The sequence below is a fragment of the Microcebus murinus genome, chromosome 24 (genome assembly GCF_040939455.1).
Source record: "Microcebus murinus isolate Inina chromosome 24, M.murinus_Inina_mat1.0, whole genome shotgun sequence".
In the NCBI taxonomy this organism is placed as follows: Eukaryota; Metazoa; Chordata; class Mammalia; order Primates; family Cheirogaleidae; genus Microcebus; species Microcebus murinus.
The window spans coordinates 16,854,616-16,876,397 of NC_134127.1; the positions used below are offsets into that span (position 1 = coordinate 16,854,616).

Consider the following 21,782-nt stretch of genomic DNA (forward strand, 5'->3'; position numbering starts at 1 on the left):
AATGTAACCTTCTAAAAAGATCTAACCAACACCTACTTTAAACTCAGTGTTGGGGTGGGGGAACTGTTCATAGGGCCAGTTGTCTCAATTAGGTATTTGCTAGGAAAGCAGACCACAGCATACACTCTAACCTAGAAGTTGAAGAATTAGGCATAATGACCCTAAAATTCTTCACTTTTGGTAGTGTAGGGTCTGGAAGCTTTGTGGACAACATGCTTTCAGAGAGACAAAGCTCTCCCCATCCACTGGTAAAATCTGGCTTCATGAATCTTGGGATATTAAAACACAGCAGGCACACCCCTCCCACATGACAATTCCACCTCCTCCAACATGTTACAATAAATGGTGAAAAAGCATACTACTGATTTGGTAATTACTTCAGTGATGGAGCTCTGCTAAAGCTCATGTTTTGCTTTTATTTTGCATGCTTCTCTACCAAATAAGTTTGATGATATGCTGCCCTCAGGTGTCTATTTCTCTTTATCTGTATGATTAGTGGGCAAAGCAAGATCCTTTGTAAAATTTCAAACCAGGAAACTATAGCTGTGATATTAAATGTTCTCTTTCACAAACTTCAATCACATAGCTCATTTAAGTGTTAAGAGTTCAACATATAGAGATACCTGGAATTTTACTGGGATTTGTCCCATCTCTCAGGTAATACATTGCCATTGAAAAATGAACTGGAAGTGATTAAAAATATGGAACTGAAAATAGTATCTTAGCACAGTGCTTCTCAAAGTGTGGTTCAGAGATCCTGTTCCAGAAGTCCATGAGGTCAAATCTATTTTTATAATACTAAAAACATTAACTTTTTCTCATTCTTACAAATATACACTGGAATTTTCTAGAAGATGTAACTTGTAATATATTGCAAATGACTAACACACTAACTGCCATATGAATTGTATTTAACTCACACTAGTTTTGACTCTGGGGCCTCCTGAAGCATATGTAACTCACACGCCTCTTTACCTTCGGAGCCGTGTGGTGCAGGCAACTCACGCTGCCATGCTGTGGCATACATGTTGCGTGACGGGTGGCCCCAGGCAAAACCCTGCAGTCGGTTGTGAAAATCTTACTTGTTCTTGTTACAATTAATATTGACAATTGCATATAACTCATGCACAGAAAATGAAAAATAACGTATTAAATTAGAAAGGATCATTTGTTTTTGAAGTTTTTATTCTATTTTCATAATAAAACACCATGGCTCCAAGGAAAAAAATGTTTTTTTCTAGTGTGGCAGTCCATGTGGCTAAATGTAAAAGCCCATATGAGAATCTAGCCATCTTCTATTAAGCCAAATATTAAAGAGACTTGCAAAAATTTTAATTGTTATTCTTTTCACTAAATTTTTTACTTAGGAACGTATAATTATTGTTCATAAAAGTATGTTATTCATTTATTGGGTTTTAACTGACCTAACATTAAAATTTTATATTTTAGCTTCTAATGTGGTCAATATTAACATACATAAACAAACATTTTTGAGGACCCAAAACACTTTAAGAGTACAAAGACATCTTGAAATAAAAAAGTTTGACAAGTAGTAAAATGAAAATTCTCTCGGTGTTTTATAGAAAGTACCTCCTCTAAAATTTAAGAAGATGAACACACTGAACTCACTGTCAAATTACAAACACTAACTTTTAACTTGTCATAGGATAGATATTAAATTAAGTAATGGGATTAGAAGAGTCAGAGGCTCCAATCACTGTCATCTTCACTGCTTTTCCCTTCAAGCCATTTGCAGATAGTAAGAGCAAAATTGACTTAGAGTTTAACCTGCTTTTCTGTATCACCTTTTCCTAATGAACTGTGTAGATGTGAAAAGCTCACAATGGTAAGAAAAAGGAGAAAGTATTAAGTGACTGAATAATGTATGAATTAGATAATCTGAGGTCCCTAAATAATGAGCCCCATTGACATACTAATAAAAGCTACTCTGAGGTATTTTCCATATATGAACCTGTTCTAAAGAAAGCAGAAGTACACCAAAAAATGGGGGTGGGGAGGCAGGGAATAGAGGAATGGAAAAAGGAAAGAAGGCTTCCATTAGAATCCAACAAAATCAATCAAAGCATGATTAAACTTTGACATACTTACATAAGGATTCCTATGAAAATCTAGATGGCCACCAATATGATAGTGAATTACATCCTAAAGGTCATTTTAAAATTAAAAACTTTCAGATGACATTTTCCTATGAAAACACTGCCACAGCCGATGATTAGGTTCTCAGGCCATCCCACACATGCTCCTTCTGGTGACAGAAATTGTAATGGAGAAGATGAATTACACGCCCTACCAGAAACCCTCAGCAACTCTGAGATTTAGGCCGGATGCTTCTGTGAACTTTCAGGACCATCGAGAAGCTCTAAGGGCTAAGAGCCTTGTGGAGGATCATTGTGGCTGGTGAGCTCCAGGTCAGGTGAAAAGACAGACATGGCACCAAGGGTTGGAGATGAGGACTCCAAGGAAGGAGGCATTGCTGGTTTAACAGAAATTAAGACCATCGCCAGACTGTACAGCAAGACAAAGCTGAGGGAGAAAAAGCAATGCAAAGGATGGATTTCATGGCAGAGGGCGTATAAAGGGCAGCAGGCCGGAAGAGGTATGTATGCAAGTGGAAGACAGCAATACAGGAGATGGGAGGGCAGCATGCAAAATGCACTTAAGGCAGCTGCCAATTACAAATACGATAGCTACAGATACAGAGACTTCTTGAGGATATCAACTACATACGATTCATCAATCTCTCAGAGGTTTGTGGCATATAAGATAGCACAATATGAAAAATTAAAAGCATCATATTTCTTTCATAACAATTTTTATAATAACCATTTTCCACTAGTGACAATAAACCAAGTATTCATCCACCATTTAAAACTGTAGGTTCCCATGGAGCAAATCCAAGAATTCAGTTTACAGATGAGAAAAGAAATAATGAATTCCTACAACATAAGTCAAACTGAACTCCGCAAATCTCTTAAACATTTATTCTGCTACAAAACCTATACTTACTTTCTTCCTTGACTTCTTTCTTCTCCCTACAAGTTTGGTGTACCAGCCATGGTTTTACCCCTTTACCAAAAGTACAACCCAAGACTAAAAACCTGAGAGTAAGCTCCTGCCCTATTCATTAAACTCAGACTACATGGGATGATACCAAGCCCTCAGTATCCCAAAGACAAAGTATGTGCAAGAGGCCCAGGCTGAGGCAGAAAGAACCATCTCCCCCAGAAAAGCCACACCCCAGCCTCTTACCCCCACTGCATGTGGTGGGCGGGTTCCCATCAATACTGGGGACCACAGGGATAACTGGATAAAATTGCTACTAAAAATCTCAAGCCACTATGCTAAAAGGTAGATTCTGTCAACAAATCTTGATTAAAAATAATGCCCTGGCTACTGTCTCTCACCATGGTCTGACCTTAGCCAGCCACTGGCTTGTGTTGCTCTTGTGATTTTCTAGCTGTGAGAAACTGGCCAACTGGCTATGCTCTCATCTATCTCACTCCTCAAAGCAATTCAATGCTATGTCTAAAACTTCTGCCACCTCTGAATGCCAGCCCTGGTGACAAGTGTCCTGCCCCTGACTCCTGTCTTCAGCCTGGGCGATAATCCTGTCACGATGTCTGGATCCTAACTATGATCCAAATCCAAGAGAGATCGCTAGCTGTAGCAAACAGAACACATTTGAAGATTAGCCCAGAAAGGGAAGAAGTATGAATTATTCTAACCTGTCAAACCTGTTTATTCATACCATTTCCAATAAAATGAAAGGTTTAAACAATAAAAAAAAAGAGATTTAATTCTATCCTTGTTGATTGTTCAAGCAATATTCAATACCACTTAATTCCAATATAGCAAAGAAAGATAAACTCTAGGGTTTAACAGAAATCTATCTGTATATATAGAAGTTTAATTTGCATATATATTTTGTAGATGAAGCAGCATTTTAAAAATAAAAGACCATTTAGCAGTTTAGCCACATGACCAAAATTACGAAGTAGTTAAGAGAATAAATACAGACAGGTAAAAGCAGGTCGATGCTACCTGCTAAGGTAATGATACATCATTCGCATTTTTTTAAGAAGGTACTGCAGGGGGATCAATGAATTTCTCTCCCCAAATACTGTGTACACTTCAGACTGGTTTTTTCCTAGCCTAATTCGTGAGATTTAACTATAATCCCATGTGAAATTAAAGCACCTCCCAGTGTTCTCCACGACAGCACCTCAGCTACCTGCTCCCACGTCTCCAGTTGAATCTGACTAATGAGGTCAAGTCAGCCAACACTACCAGAAACAAGATTTGGCTCCAAGAACATGTCTCATTCATTTCTGATCCTTACCCAAATGGCACAGAACTTGGAACAGAGTAGACACACTATATGTGTTCACTGAATGAGAAAAGACATTAGAGAAAGAAAGAAAGGCATTCCAGCATGTCACATTGAGCTATGTTAGAAGTATTTTTTAGTATACATTCCATCACTTTATTAGTAAGGAAATAGCAGGCCAAACTGAGGCCCATACCAATGCATTTTCAGTGCATCACTCCTCAGAGTAAAGGAAAGATTCACCAAGAACAGCCAAAAGAAGTTAATCTCCCAGGTTAGCCCTCCCCTACTGAAAGCATGAGGGCAAGCTGGTCTCAACAATTCTTAGAAGGAGCATGCTGTTATTCTGCTATCATGACACAATGGTAAGGAAGAAAAGGAAAATAGTTTATTAGTTTACTCCCCTAGAGGATCATTCAGGCATCGGACCAAATAACAGGTGGTGGTAGCCTAGGCATTAAGGAAAAGGTAAAAAGGGGCAGACAGTAGAAATAATTCACTTTACTTTCTGAATGATTCCACCTCATGCTAGTAAGTCAAAGAGACACTATAACAACAACAACAAAAAAAATCAGGCAATCATGATGCAAGAGAAGCTACATCCAGAATTATGGATCAAAACTTACCACCTAGAAGGAAAATTTATTTTCAAAATGAATCCAAAGGAGGAAGAGAAACACATTTTTATATGGTTAGTTCTTATGATAGCTACTATACATTCAATAGACTTGTAAGAGCATGTATTATAAACAAGGATAAAGAAAACTAATGTAGAAAACCTTTAGACAATCCTAAGTATATAGCACATTTTTTAAAACAAAGCTGAAAATGAACAAGGAACAAAACCATGATCCTGAAGATACAGATTTCCTATTATTTATAGTTTTCTCTCTTTTATCAGTAATTTTGCTATTATAACCAATTATTAATTATCTATGATTGGCCCGACTCAATATTAAAATGGTCATATATATAAACTGGCTCTTCCATCCCAGTAGCAACAAAGCAGCACGATGCTCCATCTAATCTCTTTGCAGCCCCTCAAAAGTTGTCTCCAGACAGGGCGAGAGCAAATAGTCTGTCTAAATCTGTGGTTCTGAACCTGTGGTATATGCACACTAGGATAGCCACAGCTTGCCTGGACATCAAGCATGCAGAGATATCTGCATAAGAAAACAATCCTCATACCTTTATTTGCTGCTGTATTTTAAATTATTGTGATTAACAAAATACATGTTTATTTGAGAGTAGTTTTAAAGCTATATTAGCTTTTTAAAAAGCAGTTGAGGATTTAATAGAAACAAGTCCCCCAAAATCTGACAACTGACTCTATAGCAATTCTATGAGATCTTCAATCTTTAAATAGGAATTAATATGTTCCTGGATTTTTTTTCCCCTAATCATTAGATATTTTCCACATTCAACAGATGTTACATGTACAAATCTTTTATGTTCATGGGACCCTCAAGATATCTGCTGAGAAAAGGATTCCCCATGCTGGGGATCACTGATTTGGATCAATGTTACATGTGCACAAGCACACTCACAATTATCTCCTTTGGCCAGAATGTTACAAAATTGGGGATTGGAAGGGAAAGGAGAAGGCACAGTACACACAACAGGGAGAAAAGAAAGCAGTGAAAGCTTGCTTGACCGGTAACATCGATCGGTTATCCCCTGAAGCTAGATGAATGTTAGATTCTCGTACTCATTTCAAGGCTCACACTGTGGGAATCACTGTGTACATTTCCATATGCTATAATATGGCCCTGTTACCCACGGATTCTCCCTCAAATATCTATATTCTCAATCTCGGAACACATGCTGCATATGTCTACAAGCCACTAAGTTATTCTGAATTCGCCTCCTACAAATTGCCAAAGGAACTTCCTAGTTTCCTATTTTGAGACAAGGATAGACAATGTTAAGGTTACGGGTCTATCACTGTTATCTCCCCTTCACTTTGCTGACGATGGGAGCCTTTTCCCCCAGTCCTCTTAGAATCGCTCGTCTAACTTATAGGTCCCTACAGAGCTTCAACTTGCCTTCTGTAAAGAGAAACACTATAGTTTCAAAAAAGGGAATTATATGAATAGTACAACAAATACCTAAGTATTAGTTCTTTTTATGTATTCTTTTTTTTTTTTTTTTTTTGAGACAGAGTCTCACTTTGTTGCCCAGGCTAGAGTGAGTGCCGTGGCGTGAGCCTAGCTCACAGCAACCTCAAACTGGGCTCAAGCGATCCTTCTGCCTCAGCCTCCCAAGGAGCTGGGACTACAGGCATGCGCCACCATGCCCGGCTAATTTTTTGTGTATGTATTATTAGTTGGTCAATTAATTTCTTTCTATTTACAGTAGAGACGGGGTCTCACTCTTGCTTAGGCTGGTTTCGAACTCCTGACCTTGAGTAATCGGCCTGGCTCGGCCTCCCAGAGTGCTAGGATTATAGTCGTGAGCCACCATACCCAACTTTTTAATGTAAATTTTTAAATTGTGAGATAAATTATATTATAGCAAATCAAGGATAATCCACTTTGAGATAATTTTTGCTCTAAGCACAGATTGATCCATATTTAACTAAAACATTGTCATTTTATCTAATATGAAGAGTTTAAATAAAGCCCAAAATTCCACATCTGTGAAAAGTGAAAGTTCATGTATAATTCTAAGTTCATTTTCTATTTTAAATAGAAGATAAATAGGTTATTTTGATATTTTAACTAGCAGAAGGGGAACTGAGAAGTACAGAAAAGCCTGAGTTCGAAGACTTAGACTTACTTAGTGACAACAAAATTGATATTTTCAGAACTTATATTCTCTTTTCATCATTATATATCAGCCATAATACCTAGCAAAACCCAAAATGAAAACAAGTAAAAGGTCTGTATGCCATCTAGTGGAGACAAAAGATACAGAACCCACACATTTCTGCTAAAACAACTCCAGGTACCTAAACAACACATTCAGTTATGCTCTGTGTTAACACGTAAAATAAAAAAGTTATTTTTTTTAAAGATTTATGTTTATCTGCCTGCCATGGGAACCATGCAGAGAATGATAAAAAGGGAGGCAGAGAATAAACATATATGGACACAAAAACAAAGATTAACAAGCCCATGATGCTTTAGATTTCTGTAAGACAGCTTCACAAGCCTACACTTACATGGCCATGTAGATCGGTGTTAAGAAGCATTATTGCACAGGTAAGGCAATGGACTTCATCTAAAGAGGGAGATAAGAACAGAAAGCATTTGTTACTATTTACTGTTGGATTCCCCCCCTTAGTATCATTAAAACAGCACATATTAAGGACCTACAAAAACATGATACTGTCCTAGGCACCATCAACCATATTTGTTTGGGGGACAGAAAATGGCCAAGAATAAACTACAGATAGCACCTCAGTGCACAGAGTTGGACCCTACTGTTGTTGATAAAGTAAATTGTTCTATCTTTCTGGAGGACAATTTGACAGTACTCACGTAAAGCCTTGAAACGGTGTCCTTTGACACGACAGATCTACTTCTAGGGCTTAGACTAAGACAACAATTAAGGATCTATATAAAGCACAAGTATATACACAGAAGTATTGTTTACAATGGGAGACAAGTAAATGTGACCCTCCAAAAACAATTCTGTTATGTCAAAGTCATTAAGAATGTTATCCCAGTATTCATGTTGAAATGGAAAGATATTTCACAATAAATTATATGAAAAACATATGCAGTATAATTCTATTTATATATAAATACATCTAGAAGAATAAACACCATAATATTAAAAGCGATTATCTCTGGGTAGTGAGATTATAATTTTTATGTTTTTATTTGTATTTTCTCGATTTTCTGTAACAGAATATGAAAATGGAAACAAATTAACATGGTTACTTTTTTACTTTCTGGGAGGAAAGTGAATTGAGAAAGAAATGAAAGTTAAAGAAAATCAAGATTTAAGTTTTCCGCTGTATACTGTTTGGGTATTACTTTTCTGGCTAAAAATATATAGGCAGGGATAGTTCTCTTTCTTGTCATTTTTTAGAGATGGGGTCTCCCTATGTTGCCCAGGCTGCAGTGCAGTGCCTGGCTGTTCAACAAGTGTGATCACAGAAAACTACAGCCTTGCAGTGTTGGGCTCAACCCATCCTCCTGCCTCAGCCTCCCAAATAGCTGTGACTACAGGTGTGTACCAGTGTGTCTGGGTTTCTTGCCATTCTCTAAAGGCAAGATTTAGGTTGAGCGGTTTTGTTTAAGATACTATGGACCAGAACCAAGTAAAATATTGAAATATTCTGTGAAGATTTAAAAAAGTAAATAATCGAGGGGAAAAAAGGTTGCCCAAGACAGAAGGATCATTTCATACTTAAATGGCAACATCACTCTTTCTTAGTTTATACAGGAAAAGGAAAAGCATGAAGAATTAAGTTTCTTATTTCCAAGCATTACAGTTAGTTGTTCCTCTTACCATTTCCCTACTAATTCTCAATACAAGTACAATAGACAATAGCACTTTCAGATGCAGTAAAAATCTTATCGATTTTATGCTTAATGTACAGAAAGGCCTAATTTCTGAATTCATAAATAAAAGACAGCCTTTTTTACGAGTGTAAGTTTTTAGTATAGTAGGTGATTTCTGTTAGCAGTCTCTAAGTAGATGCTAAATCCCTAAAAATATAATTATTCTAGTTCCATTTTATTATCACATTTTTCTACATACATTTAAAACACATTGCTAGTAAGTATTTGTAAAACTCAGCAGCCTCAAATATGCTTATCAACAGCCAATTCCTTATTTTTCCCAGAAATGTCAACATATTTTTAGATCTGAAGGAGGTTCTGATAAAAACAATCCTCGTCTATCTCTTTCATTCTCCAGTCAATGCTAAAGGTGACAGAGATAGTGAATAAGTGGTCCAAATTACACCAGTTTACTTAGATAGGAATGTCATTAATTATCCGATGATGAAGTAACTGCAGCTACAGCCTGGGGAACAGAGGGAAGGCAGGTGCAAACACCTTGGTCAATACCAAGCACACTTATCTCAGGTAACCCACAATAACGAAGCTAAGAGATAAATACTATTCCTTATACACCTGGTCTCAGTGATTTATTCAAGTTTGAAAGTTTATGCAAGTTTTTCCAACTGCAACTGAATGTGCTAGACTTCAAACTTTGAAAACTTTATTGCAGGAATTAGAATGGAGAAAAGACCTCTCTTTATAAGGCAGGTCAACGATGAAGTAGTTTATGATTAAATAGTTTACTAAGTAAAAATGGTACAATAAACATAGACTCATAGTTCATTAAAATCATAGAAGAAAGTCAGTGGTCAGCGTCATTATTACCCAACAAAAGCACCAGAGACAGCACAACTTCCAATTTTATTTGTAAATGTTTCCAAAACTAATCACCAAAGTAAACAAGTGGGAAAGCACAAATGATTTAAAGAAAGTATAGTCACACTATTGAATTGGAAAACAGAGTAGAAATAATTAAGAAAGAGTATCATGCTTTTAATATTATGCTTTTAAAGAGTAGTTAATGGCATGAGAACATGACTACAATGAAATAAAAAGATAGTAGGAAATAAAACTCTTTAATGATTCCAATTTGACATTAAATATTATATAAATAGACTAGAAGAAAGTCAAAGTGTTAATAGTTATATTTAGGTAATTAGAGATACTTAGATGATTTTTTCTGTACAATTTTCTGTATTTTCCACAATAAAATTCAACTTTCATAATAAGGAAAATAACTATTGTTATGAAAAAGAAATTCAAGAATTTACATTGTATTACCTTGTGAAGCAATGGTATTTGGGTTGCAATGAAAATATCTATTGGAGAAGTGTATTAAAACTCTCTCTCGTTCTTGAGTTTCTCCCACAAGGGAAAATGCTTTAAAGAAATACCTAAAAGAGAATTAAGGAGAAAAAAGTGAAATTTTAGAAAATTTTAACCACACTATTTATGTTTGACAGTTAAAGTTGATTTATATAAACATGAGATTAATTATACAAAGATATTATACAGTTCTCTTTTTAAAAACTCACTTCCTGGATGGTCATTCAATATAAATATGTATTTGTATTTAAATTCTATAAAATATCAATATAAAAGAAGACAAGTTGATAACAGGGGTGTCAACACATCAAGAAAGCCTTGGAAAGATAGGTAATTACCCATTATGATTAAGTATCAAGTAGCCAATTTTAAAAGGTTAATAAAAAACAGCAAAGAACACTTAAAACTCAATGCATAATCATATAGGCCACGTTTTAAAACTCTACACATATCAGGATTCTTGTCATTTTGTTATATGTTTGTAATCTCCACTAACCCACTGCCAAAATTACAATTATAATGCTATATGCATAGATTTCTGTTAATTTTTTTTGTCTTATCACATTTTATGATTAATTTGTTATGAGGAAGAAATTGGGAGATAAAACCCTAGCTTATTCCTTAAATTATGGAATAATTTATGTATAAAACTTTTTAAAATAGGAAATATGCCTAGAACCACTAATTAAACCACTAATTAAAACAGTTTACTATAGATTAATCCAGATGACCCTCACTTGACAGCATAGATGCATATTCCTAATTATGAGCTGGGAAGCAAAAACATTTAAAATATACTAAGAAATCTTACTATACATACATATATACAATAAACCTTATTTCTACAAAAATTTTGCCTTCGTTCCATATGAGTACCCTTGATGCATGGCAAGAGCCACAGAATAAATTACTGTAGTACACTCTAATCCAAATATCCTCAGTTTACTAACTCCCTGGCCTCAGTTTCCTAATTTGTAAAATTAAAGGGTCATACTAGATGATCTCAGAATTCTTCCAAGCACCAGCATTTTATAAATGTGTAAGATTAAATGCTGTCTGGGTTTTACCTTCAGCTGCTCTTAGAAATTTATAATATAATGTGAATAGGATCAATGTGTTTTAAAAACATCTTCATTTGAAAAGGGCAGCAAAAAGTAGGTATTGTTGGGAAACAATCTTGCAGGTATGTTCCACTGATTATTGTATGTTATATTCATCTTTATTCCACTCAAGAGTTAAATTCCAAAGTATCACCTTGAAAGGCAATTTGGCTATAATAAGCAAATGTTTAGGAAAAAAATTCTCTAATTCAACAGTCTGTAAACTTTTTGTTTTTTTAACTGATAATTCAAAAACCAAACTCCCTACCCAAAAGAGCTGAAAGCAGGGTCTCAAAAAGATATTCGTACACCCGTGTTCATAGCAGCATGATTCACAATAGCTAAACCATGGAAGCAACCTTACGGTCTATAGATAAGCAAATGGTGGTATATCCACTAATGGAGTATTATTCAGCCTTTAAAAGGAAGAAAGTTCTCCAACATGCTACAACATTGATGAATCTTGAGGGCATTATGCCAAGTGAGATAAGCCAGTCACAAAAAGACAAATACTATGAGATTCCATTTATATGTGGTACTTGGAGTAGTAATCATTCAAACGAAAAGCAGAATGGTGGTTGCCAGGCTGGGGGAAAGAGGGGAAGGGGGAATTACTGTTTTACAAGATGAAAAGAGTTATGGAGATGGATGGTGGTGATGGTTGCACAACATTATGAATGTATTAATACCACTGTACACTTAAAAATGGCTAAGATGGTAAATTATGTTATGTGTATTTTACCACAATAAAAAAAAATTGAAAAACAGAAAAACTCCCACAGATTCCATTTTGTTCTCCAGATTTGCTTTGCCACCATTCTTCACTCTGCCATCTGGACTCGGGCTTACCCTTAGATGCAGAATATCACTTCCTGTGTGATTTCATAAAAACAGTATGTTTTTCTTACTCTCTGCTATGTTTAATATCTATAATACAATCTGAGCCAAGTTCACAAAGTACAGGTTGAGCATCCCAAATCCAAATATCTGAATTTCAAATGCTCCAAAACGTGAAACTTTTTGAGTGCCGACATGATGCTCAAAGGAAATGCTTATTGGAGCATTTCAGATTTCCTATTTTTATATTTGGGATGTTGTCTGGATGAGTATAATGCAAATATTCCAAAATCTGAAAAAATCCCAAATGCAAAACAGTTCTGGTCCCAAGCATTTCAGATAACGGATACACAAACTTATAACTGAGGGTTTAAAAAAGTAAAATCATATTCTGGCTATAGCACATTACGTTCTCTGCTAAGAATTAATCATTTGGAGGTTATGAAAAATAGAAGTAATGTTTAATCATACCTGAGAGACTGATCCAATGTCATTCCTGTAAAATCAAAAAACTTCAGATATTCTTCTGCAACTAGTTTGCTAAATTCATTGCTATAAATAAGAAAAAAAGAAGAGACTTGGTTATTAGAATGGAAGCTATTAATATAAACACAAACACCCACACAAAATAGGATAAAACTCAGACAAGTCACCCTTGGGTCAGAACATACTTCTTGCCTAGGTGTTTTGCGACGTCCGATCTTTTGAATCTGTCTAGTTGGTAAAGGCGTTTGGCCAACCTTTTGGCTGCTTCCGCGTTGCTGCTGGTACCATTACTGAGATTTTCTGGGGTCTCCTTTTCCACAATTTCAGTGCTCCCCATTTCAGAATGCGCCTCTAGCCGAGCTGTTTTCACCCCAGCATTGCTGTGATAGTTGATAAAGGAGGAAAACAATAGAAAAGATTTTTCTTGGATGGCAAAAGAGGAAATATTAAACCTGATGAAACTATCATGATATTGTATAATCAATGAGATGAAAACTATTTTAAATGAGATCATTTTATACTTAAATACTCATAAAAGTATTTTCAGCTAGTAAATTTCAAAGGACTCAAGAAATAATTGCCTAAACCATAGACAAGTGGTTCCTAAACGTTTTGGGCTCAGACCTTTATGTTAAAATTATTGGTGACTTCAAAGAGCCTTTGTTTATGTGGGTTATCTCTCTTGATTTTTATCATATTAGATATTAAAATAGAAAAAATTTAAATATTTATAAATTCATTTAATTAATCTGTATCATAATACAAATACTACATTTTTATTAAGTATAACTGTATTTTCCCAAAGAAAATTTAGCAAGACAAGCGACAATGTTTTCCATTTTTTACAAATTTCTTTAATGGCTGACTTAATAGAAGACAGCTGGATTCTCAGAGCCACTTCTATATTCGACATTGTTGTGGTGGGAGTATATTAAGAAAATCTGGCCTCACACAGATATTTAACTAGAAAAAGGAGGGATATTTTATTATCCTTTTCAAATAATTATAAATATTCTCTTTTAATATGACACCAAAATAAGATTACTAGTCTTTTTCCAAAATAAGTAGTAGTCTTTTCTCAAAATAAGACAAGTGGTAGTCTTTGTAAAAGTTAGTTGCAATACAGAATCTGAACTATGCCAATGAATTTTTTGTATTCTTACATTAAAATCTGTCTTAGACTTTGAATGGATCTTTTACTCATGCATGATTTTGTAACCTCACACATTGGTCATCTGCAAAATATTGTTGACACATTTCATTATACTATTAAAAAAATGCATTCATTAATGTTACTACCAGTATCTTCAGAAAAGTCTAAGCATCGGGAAGCTGTAGAAACATTTGGTGGTAGATATAAGTTTTCCAAAATTCTAATTTTTGATCATAAACCCTAATTTTAATCATTGGCTATAAATATTTTCAGTTTTCCTTAAAGTAACAGGCTTACAGTATTCATTCTTGAAAAAAAAACATATGCCAATAACCATAGTTTGTCAGTCATTCTTGCAAGGACAAATGACTTTCCATGAAAAAAGTGACTAGCTTATTGCCCCAACTCAAATGACATGTACATGCTTTTCCTGGCATTAGCCATCAGGAGGAGGACTGCTTTATTCCCATTTCATCACACATGAAATTAAAGACATGAACTCAAGCGTTGAGAGGTAATAAAATTAATCTGTACTGGATTCACCAAGGACATTTTTAGGTGAATCTGGCCTTGTTTTTACTTTGAGTACATGACAGTGGAGAATGTAATAACAAGATCAGCTTGGTGCCACTGCCTAGATTTCTGCTAAGGTCTTTTCTGTTGCTTTGGTACTACACAGTATCAACACGGAGAAAAAGGAACATAATGTTGTAGTAATTAGTATAAAGTAACTTTGACCTCCCACACCTGCTGAATGAAGGAAGCCTCACAGGCCACACTTGGAGAACTTCCAATCTAGACAGGAATCAAACTACAGCCTGTGGCCAGCATCACCTCATGCACTATTCACATTAAAACCAATGAGGAGACATTAATTTCCAAGTCTTCATTTTAACTTGGTAACAAAGACATGATCGTGATAAAACACAGTTCTTAAATGGCCTTCCAATACACTCTTCCAAGCATAGACTCTGAACCAAGGCTAGTCAGAATTTTTCCATAATGAACCAAACAGCAAATATTTTAGGCTTTCAGGCCACATAAGGTCTGTGTGACACATGCTGCTTTGATATTGTTTTGTTACAACCTTGAAAATCATAAAAGCCATTCCAGGCTGGGCTGAACTAGGCCTATGTATGGGAGTTCACATCCCTTGTTCTATCCCAAAGTTCTTTAACAAGGCCTGCATTATAAGTAACCATTCATTACTTAAACTAGGACTCTCTGAAGAGGGACAGTGATGATAAAATCATTAAAGATATAATAGTTATAAAATAAAAAAAAAACTATTATCAATAAAAAATAGTACTAATGGGTCCGTAATTTCTTTTGGAGTGAGGAAAACATCCTTACGAGAGTGGTGAGGGCTAAGCAACTCTGAATACGCTAAATTTTATACTTTAATTTTATACCACTTAATTTTATACTGTAAAAAGGTAAATGTTACAGTATTTGAATTATAAGTCAAATTGTTTTATTTTTAAAAATCTAAACCTAAAAAATGTTATAAACTTACACCATGTAATCAATGATAAAAAGCACTGTAGCAAGAATGAATACATTTTTAAGCAGAACTGCTCAGCCTCTATCTTGTCATTTATTCTACCTCAAAATTTCCCATTTCCTCCTGATCTACCAAGAAAGTGGTGGCCTGGCAGCTTCACTGTCACTCAGCATGCATGAGGGCCACTGCACAACCAGTTGGTAAAACAAGTAGCTGCAGAGCCCCATCCTTCCCCGACTGCCCCCAGACTTGAAGGAATTAACTGTCCCTAGCAACTCCTCTATAAGCCAAGCACACTTTATCAGCAAGTACCCCCTAAACTGCCCTTGAAAGGAAGCTAAAAGAGTAGGAAGAAGAGAGACAGGTTATCCCAGATTATCCCTTAGAGATTCAACTATGTCAAAATGTCAAATCACACATTCCCAGATGAGACCACAAGAGACACCAGTAGTCCAAAATGGAGTTCTTCTAAACCCATGCTGGATTATTTTACTGCGACTGTTAGTGATAATGCTTCATTTTTGCAAAGTCTGAATCAAATACTAAACCACAGTTGATGCCAACGCCAGAATAGGCGTAAACTGGAACTGACCCAGGAACACCAGGGTAGATGGGAACTCTCCTTCAACAATAAGCCACTTTAAACATTTTTCCAACAGAAAATATCCACCAATTAAATTTATTCACTATGATAAATTGAAACCTAAACCTTCCCTTCATAGAGTTAACATTACCAGTCAGTTTTATAAAATTTATCCTATTAGAAAATGCATCATTAATTATTATCTATAACATACCCATAACAAGTAAACTCATAGTAGAAATTGCTTTAGGCAATTCATGATTAGTTTGTTTTCCCACATCAGTGATGGAAACATAAAATATTTACTCCAGAATTGTAATAGTTACAATCAAGTAATTTTTATAATTATAAAAAATAAAATCCCTGGACTTGTGTTTCCATGCATTCTTTTCCTATATGTAATAGCTATTGTGTAGTAAAAACAAATGTCAAAGAAAAGATTTTCTTCTCAATTAAACTGCTACTTATTGCTTACTTCTCAGGGCAAATTCATGGCATTTATTTAATCATTCTGTGCAAATAGTGTAATTATACCACATATGTAGTACTGGTCCAATTTTGTTCAAATATAAGAGGCTTATCCTAATGAGCACACATTTAAAAATTTACTACTCAAATCATTCTTATTTATCGTGTTTCTCATTCTACATATTGCCTCTTCTACTCTCTTGCCCAGTGTAGTTGATTTCATCTAATTTTCCAAACATTCACAAGGTATAATTTTAAAATCTGTGCACATCAGACTTCTCTGGATCTTCCTTAAAAAAAACAAAACAAAACAAAACAAAAAAACAACCTTTAGTAAAAGGAGAAAATAAGGAATTAAGTGAGGACAAATACCTCCTTTATTGATGGTTTCACTCTGTGGAATTTATGAGATTACTTGAAAGAGAACAAAAATTGCTGGTTTTACATCAGAAAGCTTGGCAATATGATGGCAATTCAAACTCACCAGCAACAATAAAGACACCAAAAAGAGTCCATCACAACCCCTGGGGCATGCCTGGGCCATACTTCCTCTCCTGAGCCTCTTCCAAAGATTCTTCACCCTGTTAGGTCCAGTGTGTGCTGATCCAAGTGGCCTTCTAAGGACCTGGCTCCCTGTGAGGTCACATTACTATGACCTCACATTCTCAGAATGTTTATTGTTGGGGTGTCTGTAATCTTTTTACAGCCTCAATAAAAACAGGAGCCAGAACACAAGGGCCACTGTGTATTAGGGACATAAAAAAACAATGCAGCCCAGCCCTGCTCACACTTGAGAAAGCAGACTAAAGGATCCCTCTCAGAGGGAATGACATCCCGTTTTGTTTCGCTGAATACACAAGACATTGTCACTCTAGTCCGCTGAGTATTAGATGCTTTTGGTAGTTTGGATTTTCCTTTCTTTTCTATAGTTCAACTTTATTTCCCCTAATTTTCTCTTTATTTTTGTTCTTTGTTTTTTTTTTTAAACAACAGGGTCTCAACTCTGTTACCCAAGCTGGATTGCAAGTGGGATGATCAAAGCTCACTGTAACCTCACACTTCTGGGCTCAAGTGATCCCTCAAGCTCAGACTCCTGAGTAGCTGGGGAGTACAGGTGTACCCCATCATGTTTGGCTGATCTTTATTTTTTTATAGAGACGGGGTCTTGCTCTGGCTGGTCACGAACTCCTGTCCTCAAATGATCCTCCTGTCTCAGCCTCCCAGAGAGCTGGGATTATAGGTGTGAGCCACCGTGCCTACTCTGCCCTATTTTTCTTGATCAAACAACTTTACAGGCTGGGCATGATGGCTCGAATGAAGAATCAGATCATTCATTTGTATTACCAGGCTTTCTTATAACCATTTCCTGGCATAAGGGAGATGACAGAGGCTGGGGTCACACAAATGTACACTGTGCTCACACACCCCTTACACCTGTTGTTCCCTTTGTTGTTGTCATCACCCCCTCACCTACTACATCAAATTCTGCAAACTCTTACTGATCCTACAGAGCCCAGGGGAAACCACAGCTTTTCTAAGACTCATACTCTAACTCTCCCTGCTGCATTCTCAGAGCACTTAATTTAGACCTTTGTTATAGCACTGCCTTTTAAAAATCCCATCTCTCACATACTACTGTCTTGAATTCCACTTTGTATCTCCATCAGGAGAATAGGCTGAAGTTTACTCAATAGGCATCTGCTAAAAAGTGCTAGGACAGAGCCATCCACTGGGTCCACTTTCTCCACTCTCTTGCATGCTATGCTATTAAGAACAACACGAAGCACTGACTTTCTAATTCATTATGGCTAATCCTGGAAAGTTCTGGATAAACTGACATCAGCAAAAATAGCAGATATATTCTTTTATTTCATATTTACTTTGAATTTTAAAAATTCTTTAAAATTTTATGTAATTGTGGTAATAAAACTAGGACACAAAAATAAATTAGACTAAGGTGTTAAAGATGCCCCTACCCTGCATTTATAAGGTATACCCTAAGAGTTATGTGTAGAAAACAACAGTCACCTAGTTAAATTTTGTTTATAAACTAGGTGAAGGCAAGTCGTAAGAGTCCTGAAGAAGGGGAAGAAATGACTTTAGTTGCAAATGGAATAAAAGGACCAGAGCGAGCAATATGACCCCTTCGTCATTCTTCAGGCTGAAGACACTGCAACAGGCCTGGAACCAAGAGACGAGAGAGCCGGTACCAACAGCTGTCACAGCTGGAATCAAAGTCGGTCAAGAAGAATCAAGTACAACGTAAGCAAAATACACATAAAACCCTAAATGGCCTCTGAGAAAGGAAAGGGAGTCTCGTTGGCCATCATTATCTATGGCATTTATTTCCCAAGCATTGCAGAGACAGTACAGAATCTATCCTGAAGGAAACGTAAGTGAGAAGTCATTCAGAACAGTCATAGCACCCGCAGTGGTGCCATTCACCGAGCAGCATCTGACACTGGTTCAATACTTAGTGCCAGTCACTGGATGAAGTGCTTCCTAGGGATTGTCTCATCAATTCTCAACAGTCTTATGAAATGGGCAGTAATATAACCCATTATATAGATAGGAAAACTGAGGCAAAAAGCTGGACACGGACGGCGGGACTCCAATATCCAAGTGTTTTACAGGCTTTACTACTATGCATTTTGCTACTGCTAGTCAGCTTCTGGTATATACATCTTTTCTGATTCAAAAAATACTTATCAGAATTCCTACAATGTGCTGTTTTAGGTGCTCAAGATACTTCAGTAAACAAAACAGAATAAAAGACTTCTAACTTGGAGGAGAGGGAGCTAAAAATAAACAATAAACATAACCAATGAGTAAATTACCTGTTAGGAGGAGATATTTGCTATGAAAAAAAATTGAGCAAAGATAGATCATGAATATCAGTTTGAGGCGAGGGTGGATATATTTTTATATATTATGGTCATGGGAGGGCTCATTGAGAAGGCAACATTTGAACAAGACTTGAAGGGGATTAGATTAGCCATGTAAGTATTTTTTTTAAAAAAAAAACAGCATTTCAGGCAGAGGGAAGACCCAGAGGCTGGAGCATGTGGGTCCAGATGTGAGAGAAGCAGCAAGAAGGCCAGTGTGACTAGGGCAGGGGACACGGAAGGACAATGTTCAGAGAGCAATGGGCTTGGGGGCAGACCACAGCGTAGGGCAGACGTTGCCATACTTTTTCAGTTCACAGAGCCCTTAATGTGTAAGGTTTTTGTGACACTCCTAGACTAAAAGGAAATACCCAACAGTTCCACTTATTAACAGAAAAACAGTATACAAATATGTAAGTTGTTTGGACCTAACAATTTATGTCCATTTGAAAAAACTAGATAAAAGAAAACTATTTATTATTATAAAATAACCATTCTTATTAATGGAAGTGCACGCCTGTTGGGGACAAAGTATAAGGTGTCCACAGGTTTTCTGGGCAGAGCTGGCTGGTAGCCATGGTAACCATCTACTACCTATAAAAATAAAAATTCAATGTGAGGAGTCACCCTCACATTGGTGGACGGAATCACCTGGTGAAAGGCTGTGGTGTTCACTGTGACCAAAGAACCTCAAAATGTGCTAACACAGAAACAGGTCTATCAATGTGTTCATTTGAACACAATTCTTAAGGATTACAGCAAAAGAATTAGGGGGTCTCCATTTGCCAAGGAAATTCTACATGTGAGTGCTCAGTTTGCCAGTAAGTAACAATTAATTTAGAAGATGCTAAAAACGAAGTATCTGCTAAAGAACACCAGTTGGATTGCCAAAGTTCAAACACTAGCTCCATTAGTCACCAGTTGTGGGAAATTGGGTAAATTCATTATTCACTGTGAGCCTTTGTTTTTTCAGCTGTAAAATACAAGCAAAAAGTAGCACAGTAGTATCTTCATAAGGTGGAGGATTAAATGAGAAGATCCACATAAAATGCTTAGTTTAGTGTCTGTCAGAGTAAACAATAAATGTCAACTGCCATCACCATCATTTTCATCACTACTACCAGCAACATCGAGATTATTTGGTTATTTTATGATCACATGAGATAACACATATGACAGCACTTTATAAAATATAAACCACTATACGAATGTCACTTGCCACTCGGGAATTCTTACTTCACTTTTCTAAGCACAATTGCCTCAGTGAACCCATTTTCAACATTTACATGGAATACATTCCCTAGAAGGGACAGTGTCTTAAGATTTAAGGGCATTTATAAGGGAAATCAACAAAATGTAATCACTGGACATCCTAACTGCCATTTCTTTGTTCACACAGAAGCCAAACTTCAGTCTTTACCACTGAAGAATTTTTAACAACTGTCACCCACAGGTTCCACCTCCATGATACCTTTTTTTAAACTTCACTCACATTTTACTCAGTGGTGCATTCAGTATTCTAGAAGCGGCACCAATGTGCAAGGCTGTGGTATTGAAGCTGGCCAAACTCACCAGGTGGGTGAGAGAGTCTACATTTGCCTCTGAGGTACGAATTCCCAATAAATAACTGGACTTTTCATCCTTCTAGGGATTCATACTTTTCTGGGGGCATGATGCAGATTGTCATGTATTGTTTTTTGGAGTTTTTTGGTGTTTTTCTCCCCCACCCCAGACTAAGTTGTAGCTCTTCTGGGCCAGCTCTCAAATGAGAATGTAATCTCTGCAATGTTATCAAGTCAACTTTAATAATCTCATACCACAATTTCAGATGAATAATTTTCAAAGCAACTATTAATTGATATCCAGCTTAATAGGGAGAAAAAGTGACATGAAACATATTTATATTCATTATTTGCAAAGAGGCTTCTTTGTACAAAGTGGAATCAGTGAACCCCAATTCTATTAGATAAGATGGGAAGAGTAAATCATTTGACTAACTCATTTTCCTGGGATGTTCTTCAGATGTCACTGGGCATTCTCTGTCAGGTTGAATTAGTATCAGTGTATATTCACTGGGTATGAGAAGTCGGGCAGCAAAAGAAGGTACGAAACACCTGGCAGAAGGTGAGGGAATGTGCAACCTTTGACTAACTTATCTGGCAACGGATACTCCATAAAGTAGACAATACTTACAAAGATGATGATCTCAATTTTAATGTTGTAAAAAGTTTGTTAAATAATGTTCACATCAAACAGTTGGCCTACCTACACCACCAACCCTGAGGATGCCTGCGGCCTGTTTAACACTCAGGTAAATGTTGCACCAAAAGCCAGCTGGGCTAGTCCTCCTCTACCTTGTAAGCAGTGGCCAAAGAGTTAGAGATGTGTCCTAATTCAAGGTGAGTTTTTTGTTGTTGTGTATTTCATTTAATATTATCAATCTCTGCTGGAAGTCTAAACTTAGAATTTATATTCTTTTTAGTGTTCCTGAGAATAACAGCATTCGGGATAAACAAGTAAAAATCACCTTAGTAAACATTGGTATCCTATCCCTAAATATTACAACCACTCAAAA

The 21,782-nt window shown here is 36.3% G+C and overlaps 1 protein-coding gene across 8 annotated transcripts in view; it reads right to left on the bottom strand.

Annotated features, from left to right (window-relative positions):
- PSD3 (pleckstrin and Sec7 domain containing 3) overlaps positions 1-21,782 on the bottom strand; it is a 460,884-nt gene that overhangs the window by 218,173 nt on the left and 220,929 nt on the right. For 7 of the 8 annotated variants that reach the window (XM_012785047.2, XM_012785050.2, XM_012785051.3 and 4 more), the window contains 4 exons: positions 12,800-12,994; positions 12,600-12,680; positions 10,147-10,259; positions 7,512-7,570 (listed from right to left, as the gene is read on the bottom strand). In XM_012785047.2, the coding sequence (XP_012640501.2) occupies positions 7,512-7,570; positions 10,147-10,259; positions 12,600-12,680; positions 12,800-12,994 (448 nt within the window). Of the gene's footprint in view, positions 1-7,511; positions 7,571-10,146; positions 10,260-12,599; positions 12,681-12,799; positions 12,995-16,806; positions 16,981-21,782 lie in introns of those variants that run through there. The other variant, XM_012785052.3, reaches the window with a different exon arrangement.